Genomic DNA, 13751 nt, shown 5'->3' on the forward strand with positions numbered 1-13751 from the left:
AACTTTATTCTATCATAAAGTTTTGTTGAATAAAATTTTGTTACATAAAATATATTATGTCTTTATAAACATTTAATAAGGTTTGAGTGGACACATGAAAGTTTTAATTATATTTTTTGTGCATTTCTTTTAACGTTTAGTGTAGTTGGACCACGACATATTCAAACTGGCATTTTTTTACTACAATTACTTTATTATTACACATCGTATTCGCATCGCAGGTCCGTACTGAATAAAAATAGAGAGAGAAATGCTTAATTCTATAGAATCATGTGAAATATTCTTTTTATAGCGCTTTGATAAGAAATTAATTCCGAGTGATTTAATAAAGCTTTGTCTCGTTAATTAATATTAAGTGCAAAAGTTTGAATATACTTAAATATAAATCAAACTTTTGCACTTAATACGAATGAAAAGTAAATAAAAAAAATTTATCCACTAACGGAATACAGAATTTTTTTCTTCGACCACTTTATTTACCATTCCCGTTTCTTGTTTATATACTTTCACCATATTTACTTTATTACAATGATAAACTTCTCAGGAATCTCATTAACCCGTATAAGCATACTCAAGAAAGTTTTCTATTGCAGTTTCAATTTGCTTGCGGGTCGTGGGTTTATCAGTGCCAGGTCTGAAGCAGCGAGGGGAATCTGTCACGATGACTTGTGACTACGACTTGGAAGGCGGACGACTGTACTCCGTCAAGTGGTATAGAGATAATGAGGAATTCTATCGTTATATGCCGCGGCTTAGGCCACCGCAACACGCGCACAGACTAGACGGAGTTAAAGTCGATGTAAGTATATATTAACCAATTCATCTTATTTACTAGGGTTTCCGTAGCCGAAAAATTAGTAGAACATGACACTAACAGAGACAATAATAGAGATTAATGGCTACATAATATATAATATTAAGTATATAGAAAAATCATGATAAAGACATTGTCGTTTTGAAAGTAATTCGATACTCGAAGCCGATCCAATATAGTATTTATGTACGTTATCTGTGAGTAGATTAAATAGACTCATCACAATGGTCCATACCATTTCTATCGTTTGTAACCTATTCGTAGAAAACAAATTCGTTTCGTGTTCAGTATTGAATTTTTATGTAAAAATACTAAGTTTCAATAACTCAAAAACAAACAAAACGTTACAAACAAACGCTGAAACTTTTACATGAAGAAATAGAATTTAGTTTTTAGTTATTTAGACAGCGTTGTAAATGCAAATGTAAATACAGCACTTAATTAAGACAGAACACACATCATAAAATATCAGACTGCTAAAAATATTTTCTGCATATGCACTTAACCAGTAAAATAATTTTAATATTTTCTTTTAATAGTCGATTCTTTTATGTAGAAGAAGTCCGTGGTCTCTGCCTATCCCTCTGGGTTAAGGGTGTGAGTTATGTCGTTGTTTTTCATCAAATGTTCCCGGAATATTCATGTTCATATTACATGTATGAAACATAATCTTTTTTGTTTCTGTTTATAAAAGTTCTAACAAACATAAAATAGGTTATAAAACATTTTGAAAGCAAAAGATTCTTTAGCAGAAGTTAAATATGTTACAATACAACATAGTAAAAGAGCTTTTGAGAGCGTTATTTTAGAATACTTGTATATTTTTCATTTCACAGAGCTTTTAACATTTATCATTTAAAAACACGTCATCATGACATCTAAAACTCACGTACCAGAAAATCTCTTCCGTTTCGTATATGATATTTTAGCATAAAAAATACCTTTTAATCGCTTAAAACCCTCGGGATATTTAAATCCTATGATATCCTATGTTAATGAAAATTCGTATCCCGTGACACATTTGTGCGGCAATTTATACAGAAGCGAACAAATTTGCGTAAGGACTAATTAAGTACGTTAAAAATGTTTGCTCACAAAACCAAACATGCGTTTTATAAATTAAGCAAACTTGATACATATTTTACTTCGATTGCTTCTTTTAAATTTGAAATACCAATGATACGTGTGAGCTCCTAAAAGAAAAAGATGGCGACCCGGCTCGCCAGCCGACACTTTCAGTCTCCTGAAATGACTAAAAGTGGATTGCGGAGATTCATTTAGCCATGCCAAATGGTTCGTGGTTTCTGCCTACCCCTCTGGGTTACAGGCGTTAATTGTATGTGCTATTTTTAATTTTTTTTATAATATTTAAGGTTATTGTAACAAATTATAATTGCTATTAATTAATATTTTCTCTGGCTTGATATAAAAATAAAGTTAAAACTTTTGGCCAATTAATCTTAACAAAGGAACTTACGTAATTGATTGATTATGTTTAGTGGGGATCAATAATGCTACTGCAAAAGAGACGAATAGTATTAGATAATCTAATCTTCCCCTTAGTTTTGGTAAATTTAGTAGCAGTTTCAAAGTAAGTATAATTTTATTTAAAAAAAACGTAACGTATTTTGGATAACGTCTCCAGAGCTTTAAATGGACACTGAATATTTAACGACATTGTATCCCTACTGCTGGTTACCAAGAAATATATTTCCACTGCAATAAAGAGAAGAAACAAACACAAAAAGTCGCCATTGACATTTTATATGCAATGAAACGAATGGCCGACACGACTAAAAGGGAGGTCGTTCACGTATTGAGGAAACGATCGCGTAAAATTTATACTATACAAAAAGAGGATTGTATTTGGTTAAAATTATAAGTAAAGATTACTCGATAATGAACATAACTAAGCGTTGTACGAAGCAGGATAGACCACTACACAGTTCACGATCTTAGAACAACCTAGCCACCTTTCTACCTATCAGCGTACATAATTATGGGCAACTGTCACCTCGCTATTTTATCTATTATCAGTGGGCCAAGCACGAATATTTGCCACAAGCATTTTCGTATCGTCATCTAGTATTTAGTACAGTGCAAAGCGTAAAGTGCAACAAAATGTTCATACTTATTTTGATTTACGATGACTATAAGAAGGCGTTCGTCACAAATATTCGTGCTAGACTCATAAGACAGGTTATAAAGTAGTATGTTTATTCGAATTTCAAATTCAAATAATGTTCATAAAAAATTTGTAAGTAAAATCGTCAACCTTATTAGCCACTAAACACTAGTGGCCAGCATTGTACGCCGTGCTTTGACATACAATAAGGCTATTCGAAGGTAATTACATCAATTAACCTAATTACGTGTGCACTCAGGTGGAAAGGTCTAGCGCGAGACGCGTGCACCTCAGGGACTTGACGCTAAAGTCGCGCGGCCTCTACCGCTGCGAGGTGTCTGAAGAGGCGCCGTCGTTCCACTCCGCACAATCAGAAGCCTTCATGGAAGTATACTGTGAGTATTCACTGTTCTACGACGCTTTTGTGTACTTGCGTGCAAAGGATTTTTTCTTGTTTGGATTTGAGTGGTACTGATGGTACTAAAGTGTACAAAGTTTCGTAGTAAAATATTTTTATTTTTAAGAAATTTGCTTTAAACGTCTTTAGGCCAGTTTATTAAATAAATTCACTATCTAAATTAGATTATTTCACATACATATTTAAATATGTTTTTATTATTTAATATATGTAGGGTATTAACCTGAGAGTACAAAATTGATAATTGAAAAGAGATTAATTAAGGAAATTATAGCGCGAAAGTGAGTGACAGCGTTAGTAAGGGTCATTCCAGACGAATTTATAGGTACCATCCAGATTGACGAGTCCATCTGTAGATGTATGAATGAAGAAGTAGCGAGTGAGAGAGGTCCTTGATCTCTGCCTAACCCTGTGAGTCATAGGCGTAAGTAACTTTGTCGTATAAAAATGCTTCCCGAGATATTGAAATAAGAAATCTTGGCAAGGAACTTATTTGTGCTACTTGCCTGGGCGATGATAATTTTCATGAGCCTTTAATTATTCTAATTTATTTTAAGTCTTTTATTATTATTATATTCCATAAAACTTTACCTTGTAAGATAATAAGTAGCGACTGAAATTATTATTCTATCTCGAACATTTTTTGCTTATCCGAGATATAGGTATATCTCGAGGTATTTTTTATTCTAACCAACACAATGAAGAAGGAAAAAGAAAATACATTTGTTGTTCACTTTTGTATCCATTTCTTCGCAATGTACGTCTACCCCATGTTAATTAACATAAAAAGTAAAGCAGTTCAACACACGTTTAAACAGGAATGTACAAAAGTCCGGAAACTCAAACTCAATTAAAGGGATAAATGTCGCCCAAGAACAAATTGGGTCGGAGTTGAATTTCAACCAGTAGCGTTATTAAATTTCAATGATGCTTATTGTTATATTTTATTAAAATGAAACTTTTCTTATGTAAATTATAAAAAAAAAATTAATTTTAGAATACGACATTTTTCTTTTAACTCTTGACGCTTTAATTTATAAAATGCTTCTATTATTATATGCAGATGTAATCCTATTTAAGAAATCCTTTTAAGTGAATTTGGGTCATTTTATGGGTATTCAAAAACTGAATATAGGTACTACTATACTACACAAATAATATGACTATTATGTGAATAAGTCACTATTTGCTACATTAGCACTATTGATTGAAATCGTTACTTTCAAGTCCATTGACATTTTTGGCAAAAAAAACTGATAGCATAGATTAAAACCGGGGTGGGTCATTAAAATGCAATAACATTCAAATAATATTTGAAGATAGTGGTTTCACAATTAACTTTCTGTCTACTCTCTTTTCCCCTTAAATCCTGATATAAGGAATAATATATTAATTTTTCTAGCAAATATACAATTTAGATTCTACACATTACGTCTATAACCAATTCTAATATTGAGTTAGTAAGTTAAAAGATATTCTATTTTAAATTAAGAGAAGAAATAAAGAGCTACAGAGAATGTTTGCGTTAACATCAAATCCTTCGTCGATATTGAAGTGAATTTTTCTGCTCTTTATTTCCTGTTAATTAACTTCTTGAAGCATATATTTTCTTTCCCCGACTATATATACATCTATAGGTTAATATTTCAAAAGAGATCGTAACAATAAAAAATCGTATTTTACATATATCCTTCATTATTATCATGATCTTAAATAAAAACCTATTTCTTACTCTTTGATGTATTATATCGGTGTGAGTTTCCACAGACGAAGCACCTGTTACTAAACCCTCCTAATATCCCTGGTACAAATAGTATTTTACAAGTTGTGACAAGGTACGAATCTTAGGAAGCTCTTCTGAAGCTCACTTTTACCTGTTAACTACCATTTTGTACTGAATCGAATGAATGAATTGAACTAAATCTGAATTTTCTACACATTTTCAAGTTTATGACCGTAAAATCTCAGTACTGTGATTGTATTACTACATGTACTCTATATATTCGTATATATATGTATATATTAGTACAAGTGAATCTGCAGTGGAATCCTAAGTTTACATGAGAACATTTTTTGAATGCATAAAATGTTGCTTAAAGTTGGTAGATTAACGTTTTTACCAATATACATATAGTTGTTTGCTTTCGCTGGCACCTTGAGACCTCGACTATCTTTGTTAAATCGCACTGGGTGTTAGGTCATGCCCTAATTGGGGCATTTGTACGGCTCGCCGGGGTAATTACTACTGCTCAGATAACAAATTATCTTTGACCTTTTACTTTAAAATTGCTTTATTTACCTTGTTGATTGCGGAATAAAAACTTTCCATTGTTTTTTAGATTTTTTTAATCGTTATTTGTAAGAGTTTTGTGTAACTGGCCGACTATAATGGTAAACAACATTTTATCACTCGACCGTCTAACCTCTATTTACCCATAGACATATGTACCAATAGACAGGACATCATTAACATATGCACCAATAGACAGGACAGCATATACCCAACCGTAATCTACTTACCACTAGGTAACAAAGTGTACTTTCATACTCCTGCATATGAAATAGAATTTGTTTACTCATTACTGAACTTTGTGCTGTTGACGAATATGATTAAAATATTTGTTTATTATTTTGTTTTAAATGTCCACTCTACATTTATATTTTAAACTCTTTGCGTTTATCTTTCTTAATTCATATTCTAGTATTTTTTTTTTTCGAAAGATAAAATCTAATCAAACAATAGAAGTAATAGATTAAAGGTATTGGACCTTTATTTCAAGTGTGTTACTTATAAGTTTGTTTGTAGCAGGCAGTATTTCTTCTGAACTACAAGTTTGGGCGCTTCTTTCGGCAACCTTTTCGTGCGGGAAAATATATTTTGTTTCTTGGTTTTCTTACAAAAGAAAATTAAAAGTAATTATTTATTACTTTTTGTTTTGTTTTTTATTGTTTTTTTATTCAATTGAATCATTTCTATTTAAATAAATGTTACAAAAATACTTTACGTTACATACGCATAGTTGCTATTTGACAAGGCTTTAAGTTAAACTCTCGGGACTCGAACCGCAAGTTTGAAAGTCACTTTAAAAAAAACTCTCAAGTGACCTTTAGTGGCTTCACTTTATAATCGAGTTCTCGGTACTTTCAAACGTTGGAAAGAAAACTTTTTGCGACGATCAACTCTGATTTTTAATTGATATAAAGTTCAACTTTTCAACTTTAAGTTTATCTAAGTATTTTTCTTTCATAAAAGAAGAAATTCACTTTCAAATTCAATGGTTATATGAATTCACTAGCTGTCAACCATAACTCCGTCCGCGTAGATAAAAAAAAACTTAATAAGTAGCCTGTACGTTCTTCCAGACTATGCTCTACGTCTATTCCAAATTTCATCTAGATCTGTTGAGTTATTCTGCAGATACCTTCTAACAAACATCCATCTATCCATCTAAACATTTGCATTTATAATACTAGTAACAATGATTTTTTTTTTATATTTTTAATAATAAAATACAACTGTGCTTATGAATATTTTATTTAATAAGCTTTAAGCCTATTGGATCTTTTAAGAGTACGCAGGTGTTGGGATATTGAAGGGTCAATATGAATTCTTCCACAGCTTACAGATTTGATAAAATAAATTAGCAAACTCTCGCAATTTCGATTGAGTAAAATAATTAAAATTTTTAAAATGCAACATTACCGAACCTATTTGAAAATTTCTTATTAAATTAATTATCCGATGACTTTGTAGAGATCTGTTACATTTTAAATATTTGGTTTAGCCTGGTCCATCAATTGATTGAAATTTATTGTTCCGCTCTTCTTAAAAAGCTTTGGTGATTGTTCTACCCTTCAATATAATTATACTTTAAAAATGACGTCAAAATATTGCATTGTTTGCTCCAAAAACTCTTAAACTCGAAAACTCTTACACTGAACTTTTTACTATAAAAAGGTCATCTACGAGCAAGACTAGGACCTGACTTAGAGTAGATGCTTTTTTCTATTCTCTCTAACGCAGCTGCGACGCGTTCCTAATATTTTAATATTTCTGTGACATGAACTAGTGTGGTGCCCATAAGTTGTACTTGAGATGAATTATTAAGTACACGATGTTTGCGGTAACAAAAGCAATCAGCCATTCCCGTCCTGTGATGTCGTAAAACACGGTTGAAGGAATAAATAAACCAAATGTTTAGCTACATTATACCTTCACTACAAATCGTACCAAAACATCGAAACATACCTTTTATATAATCACTTGACTTGTAATCTGGTCCTGTGCAGGAATCCTACTATGTACCAATGTGTTTTTCGATTTATATATGTACAATTACCCGACGTTTTTACGGTGAAGGATATTATTCTGAAGCAACCTACATATATATGTCTGCGAAAAAATTCAAAGATAAATGTGAAGTCAGCCAAAACGTACTGGGTCAGCGTTGACTATGTCACACCTAACTTAGGGTAGGCTCTAAGCCCATTAGTGGGGACTTATTTAGTATTGAAAATTCAATAAATCTTTTAAAAATATAAACAATTGTTAGATATAAAGATTGGAAGGAAACATCGAGCACAATATGTTCAAAATCTTGAATAATGACTATTTGTAACAAAACTCTTGTCTCTGTTATTATTTTTTAAATTTGAATTCGTGCTCACAACATTCATTTTTTCATATTTTAAAAAGAATAACCATTATTTAATTAATGATAATTAAATATTTAATGGAACTTCTCCAGTATAATGGAAACAGAATGATTCATTACTAATGAACAAGAGAGCAATTACCTTGATGGATATCTCCACACCTTTTTTAAACATTGTCTTATTTATATGGGTACTAAATTACTTTCTTTTCATCGAAAGAAACATTCGCTAATTGCACTGTTTAAATATACTTCTTTACACATTTGCAATTAATTATTTTATCCTTAATAAGTAAATAGTTATATGAAAAAAAATACACAATCTAACATGTTTTGAGCTACAATATGACCCCTTTTCCACCAAGGCGACCGTTGTTTCTTTGACAGTCGCAGCCATGGCAATAGAAATTAATACAATACTCATAGAAATAGCAGTCGCGACAGTGAGATTAGTGAAAAAGAGGTTTTATGAGATAGAAAATTAAGTTGTAGAAAAATAATTATTTGTTTATAATTCGTCGATATCTTTCTTTACCTATACCTATTATTAACTTGTTCGAGAGTAATTCACTATATTTATAATTTCACAGATTTCTCTCGTGATAACCCACGCATAAGCGGCCACGAACAGCTGTACGCAGTCGACGAACCTTTAGATGTCAATTGCTCCTCGGCCAAAGCTTTTCCAGCGCCAGAACTGCAGTGGTACATAAATGGAGAGAAGGTATAATATTGCATGACACTCAGATTCATTCTGCATTCAAAAAAGCTAACATTTAGACTACCGATTTAGCGGTTGTGGGTCCGATACTCAACCATTTTCGTGAACCATGTTTTAGTATACGGCTAAGGAATTTATTTAGAATGGTTAAAATATACAAAAATAAAAAATAAATCAACTAATGCTTAATCTTAGCTTCACCATCGATGGGTGTTGATGACCAAAATCCTTTTAAAACATCTTATTGTCTTTGTTTTGTCAACGATAATTGTAGGGATGACGATATATTTTATGTACAGATTTTGGCTTTAGAAAGCAATGATTATCTGTATCACTAAAAAAAAATCTTACGATCAAAAAAAAATCAAAATCGGAGCACCAGGGGCGAAGTAACACGGTAACACACATCAAAAAAAACATACAGACGAATTGATAACCTTCCTTCTTTTTGAAGTAGGCTAAAAATAGACGTTATGTCACATAACCCTTTGATAGCACTTACTTTGTGGATCAGTGGGATTACTTCCGTAATGTAAGGAATACGATAAATTACACATCTGTACATAGAGGTGAATATAAAAAGGAATTAATATTTAAATACAGGGTACGGTAGGTTAACTTAAATATTTATTTACTGCGTTTATATTCAGGGACTTATCTTAGATTTATTTGTACCAAAAAAAACTTACTCCGATCACATCTATACGAAAAACTGGTCAATGATACGTTTTTAGGGTTCCATACCTCATAGGAAAAAAACGGAACCCTTATAGGATCACTTTTTGTCCGTCTTTCTGTCTGTCAAGACCCTTTTTTGAATTTGAATCAATTTTTTATATCATTTCTTTTATACACCGTGAAATTGTAAACGCTTTTAAAACAACACTTCCATGAAAGGTTTAATAACCATCATAAATAAAAGAAATCATAATACTTTTAAAAGGCACTCGAAAACATAAGCATAAATTACTTGAAATTAAGTTCGCAACCAAGCTGGATAACGCGAAGTATAAATTTAAATTAAAACGAATATTATAGAGGCAAAGTGCAGTTTCAAAAATCTCTTATTGGACTACTTTTTCTCTTTATTAAAATAAAAATATGATACAATTCAAAACGTAAATTTCAAAAAGTTCTGCCGTTTTGTTTCATCAATGAATGAATATTCGAATATGCATATGAAAGTTAAAGTTATTGGTGGATAAAGAAAATACTATTGTGTGGAAAATCTAACACGCAATCTTACTAATATTATAAATGTGAAAGTTTAGGTTAATGGATGGGTCAATGAATGGTTGCATCTCACTGAAATTTGTCATAGATGTTAAACATAGCCTAGAAGAACACATAGGCTACTGATTAAGTTTTTTTTATTCCGCGCGAATGGACTCGCGGGTGACTAATATATAATTTGCAGTCTCATTGTTGCCCAGAAAAAAAAATATTAAACCGTTCATCAGGCAATATTCTCTGAGAAATATTCAAACTTTGTTATTTTTCCAGGTGATAGAACGAGGTTTGCTGATAGCGTACGGCGCTAAGCCTGTATCTCAAGGTCTACTGATCTCCACATTAGGTCTAAAGGCTCCCGCAATACCTAATATGAGGATCACCTGTATTGCTTCAATCGGTACCCACAAAAGAGAACGAAGTGTTGTCATAGGTAAACTTATTTTTTATTTTAGATTTGAAAGTATAATCTCCCGGACAAATTCAAAAATAAGAATCTTTATTCTTTGGACTATGATTCGTTTTCTCGATATAATTGATTTTTTTTTGTACGATATGCTCAAAACATATATAATAGTTCGCATTTTCTTATTTTGGTTACCTGTCAACACTCAAATGAGGAATAATCTGAGAAAAATTGGACGAATGTCGTGTAGCACCTTTCCTTAACCTTCATCACTTTCATTCGACCAAAAACGGTGGCATATTGACACAAATAAATATGAAATTCTTTTAACAATATTTTTCACAAGATTGTCGTATTCTTCGTACCCAAAACTTGAAAAGTAGAATGAAATAGGTCAGTGGTAAACACAAAATCAAACATCTAACAAAAAAAGGAGCTGATTTTTCGCTGATGAAACTGCTTATAATAATTGTGACTTATTTATATCATAAATACGAATGTATGGATGGATGTATGTATGTTTAGATGGATGGTTATTAGTTAGAAGATATCTCCAAAACGGCTACATATATCTCTTTTAAATTTGGCATAGATGGCCCGGAAGATCACCTAGACAACTAATAATTTTTTTTATTTCCGCGCAAACAAAGTCGCAGACGACAACTAGTATTATTAAATATTACTAATTATAATGCAAGATTGGTTTTAGATAATCGACAAATTATATATTTATGTAATGTTTTATATTAACCTTAACACAGATAAGGTGAAGGCGACCTTGATAGTTACGCTAGCCACAATTTTGTATCGCTTAAGGTTCTAGTGTTTCGTAACATAATATTAAAAGCTCCGATTCCGAATTGAATTTTGATATGACATGTAGAGTAATCTCCAGGGCCTGGATTGAAATCCCGCAAGTACCTATGTGATTGTCGATTTTCATATGTACATTTTTCCGATGTTCCTACTCCGATGATCCTACTTAGTAATGTAAAGATGTGTGCGAAGTCAACGAATCCGCACTGAGCCAATGTGGTTGATTATGGCCCAGTCACCCCTGACTTAGCTGGCTCCGAGCAGCTTAGTCGGGAAATATGGTAAAGTGATGTGTATATAATGTGCCGACTCTCCGTAGGAAGGGCAGACTGATGACGATGATTAATAATATGTATTTTACATAGAAAAAAAATTGGTAAAAATACGTTTATTATTTAGAAATAACACGTTAGTTTTAGATGATTTTCTCTATACTGTAATAATTATATTGCAATCTTAGTTATAAGTGGTTGAGAGAGTAGGGGAGTTCAGCACACAATGAGGGGAGTGTGGGAATAAATAGTACCATTTAAGTAAAATACGAAGATACAAAGTTTGTAGAAATAAATTACTTTGTATTGTTTAAAATATTTTAAAGTATTTTTGAAAGTAGTGCCAGGGATAGATTTTGAGGAGCAGCAGGCTAACGTGGATTAAACATGTTATGCTAATAACCACTTGATCACATAAACAAAAACAAAGAGATTAATGTGGATGGCTACAAAGGTAGAGGAAGACCAAAGAAAGTATGGATGAATTGTGTGAAAGAAGATATGTGTAAGAAGAGGATAAATTCAAATATGACGGCCGATAGAGATGTATGAGAAGAGTACACTGTGCCAACCCTCCGTAGGTTTAGGGCAGCTTGATGATGCATTGTGTAAAATATGTTATAAATTTAAGTTATGTTGCAAAAAATAATTATGTTTTAAAAGATATCATTGAGAATTGTAATTAAATTAATTATTAAAATATGAATCATTAAAGGCTTAATGAAGATACAATTGGAGGATATCTGCGACCGCTTTAATACGTAATTGCATAATATAATTAACGCAATTACATTACATCTCGTTAATTAGTTTGTGAGTGATTTTGCTTAACACTATTATATACTTTATTTTTTATTATTCAATTATAAAAAAAAATTATCATTGTTATTTGTTTTAAGTAAATTGTTTTATCGTAAGATGATTTAGACTGAGAGACGACTTCAATACTCTATCCTGGAGATCGGAAAACCATTTCAAATAAATTACAAGAATCGAAGTCCAAAAAATAGTTCAATTTTTTCTATAGCTCATATTTCGATCGGATAAACAACCAAATAGATTAATAAAATTAATAGTATCTAAGATAATCCTAAAATTGTTCAAGATCGAATATTTATTTAGTCCGTAATAATGTTTTAATTAATACTCTCTTTTTATGAAATTAAAAAAAAAAAATTCTTTCACAGAGACAAGCTCCTCGGCTCGAAGCATGGCGAAGTATTCATTCATTATTTTAACGACCGTCATTAACATCGCTATCCATATGATCTCGTGATAGTCACATCGTAATGACAAATATAAATGTAACATAAGCACTGATCTCTATAAATAGATAGGTTACTGATTGTGAATCACAGATTTTTCTTTGTTCTGACTTAAATGATGTAACAGTCAATAATTCTATCTCTATTATTAGTTCGAATAGTCACCACCGATACAATCAGCGCCAAATAGTGAATATGAAATAGGCACAAAATACCACGCCTTATAGCCCATCCATTTATAGAGGTCAGTGGGTATAGGTAATAGATATGACATTCCAAATCGAATAATTATCATTTAGTTGAAGTAATAAAACGAAGTTATCTGTCGTGTGTTTCAATAAAATTTTCTTTGCGTTAGTTAAGTTATTAACTTGTCTATAAATATGATATGAATTTAACTAACAATATCATTTTCCACTCCCGATGTAAATATACGAAATCATATTTTGTTCTTTGTTTTTATAGATTTTTATAACAGCGGAAATTAATGGAGACAAATATGTATAATAATAGTCTGACATTTACTTACAAATACTATCACAAGATAGAGCACAATACATTTTGTGTTAAATTTAATTTAAAAAAAATCTTTACTAAACTCGGACAAAATTATCAGTATACATATCTATACAGTTTTAGACTTTATTAGTTAGAATCATTTGGCGCGAATGACGTGCTCTCGTTACAAACTCCAGTGTCAGAATGAATAGTGAGTGGACATAAACGTCGACATTTTAGTAACACTATTGTTGAGTCAATACACTGGCTCATTTTCAGTTTTTGTACCAAACAATAGTTTTATTTATATTTAAATCTGTTTACATATTTGGCAGTTAAATTTATTAAAAAAAGCGTTTAAATTGATTCAATTAAACGTTTAATAATGTGTCAACGACTTGGAAACGAGGATAAAAAATGTGATGTGAATTTTTATTAAAAACACGAACGACTGTCGAGAAGATACTTATGTTAAATATTAGATTAAACGCAGACCTTGATTTAAATAAAATGTAATCAAAGACATTTCTA

General features: G+C 31.4%; 1 protein-coding gene across 1 annotated transcript; it reads left to right on the top strand.

The window, feature by feature from the left end:
- Positions 1 to 611: 611 nt before the first annotated feature.
- On the top strand, positions 612 to 13216 carry LOC106122646 (uncharacterized). Its single transcript, XM_013318740.1, has 5 exons — positions 612 to 799; positions 3199 to 3334; positions 8603 to 8736; positions 10237 to 10396; positions 12645 to 13216. Exons 1-5 carry the CDS (start codon positions 662 to 664, stop codon positions 12731 to 12733), a joined length of 657 nt encoding a protein of 218 aa, XP_013174194.1. The 5' UTR covers positions 612 to 661; the 3' UTR covers positions 12734 to 13216.
- Positions 13217 to 13751: the final 535 nt, after the last annotated feature.

Source organism: Papilio xuthus, unplaced genomic scaffold, assembly GCF_000836235.2.
Source record: "Papilio xuthus unplaced genomic scaffold, Pxut_1.1 DF826923.1, whole genome shotgun sequence".
NCBI classification, from domain to species: domain Eukaryota; kingdom Metazoa; phylum Arthropoda; class Insecta; order Lepidoptera; family Papilionidae; genus Papilio; species Papilio xuthus.

Excerpts from the sequence above, each read along its gene's own strand:
- LOC106122646 (XM_013318740.1), top strand. The coding sequence starts at position 662 with ATGACTTGTGACTACGACTTGGAAGGCGGACGACTGTACTCCGTCAAG. Across the intron at positions 3,335-8,602 it reads AGCCTTCATGGAAGTATACT|ATTTCTCTCGTGATAACCCA; the intron begins GTGAGTATTCAC and ends ATAATTTCACAG. Across the intron at positions 8,737-10,236 it reads GGTACATAAATGGAGAGAAG|GTGATAGAACGAGGTTTGCT; the intron begins GTATAATATTGC and ends TTATTTTTCCAG.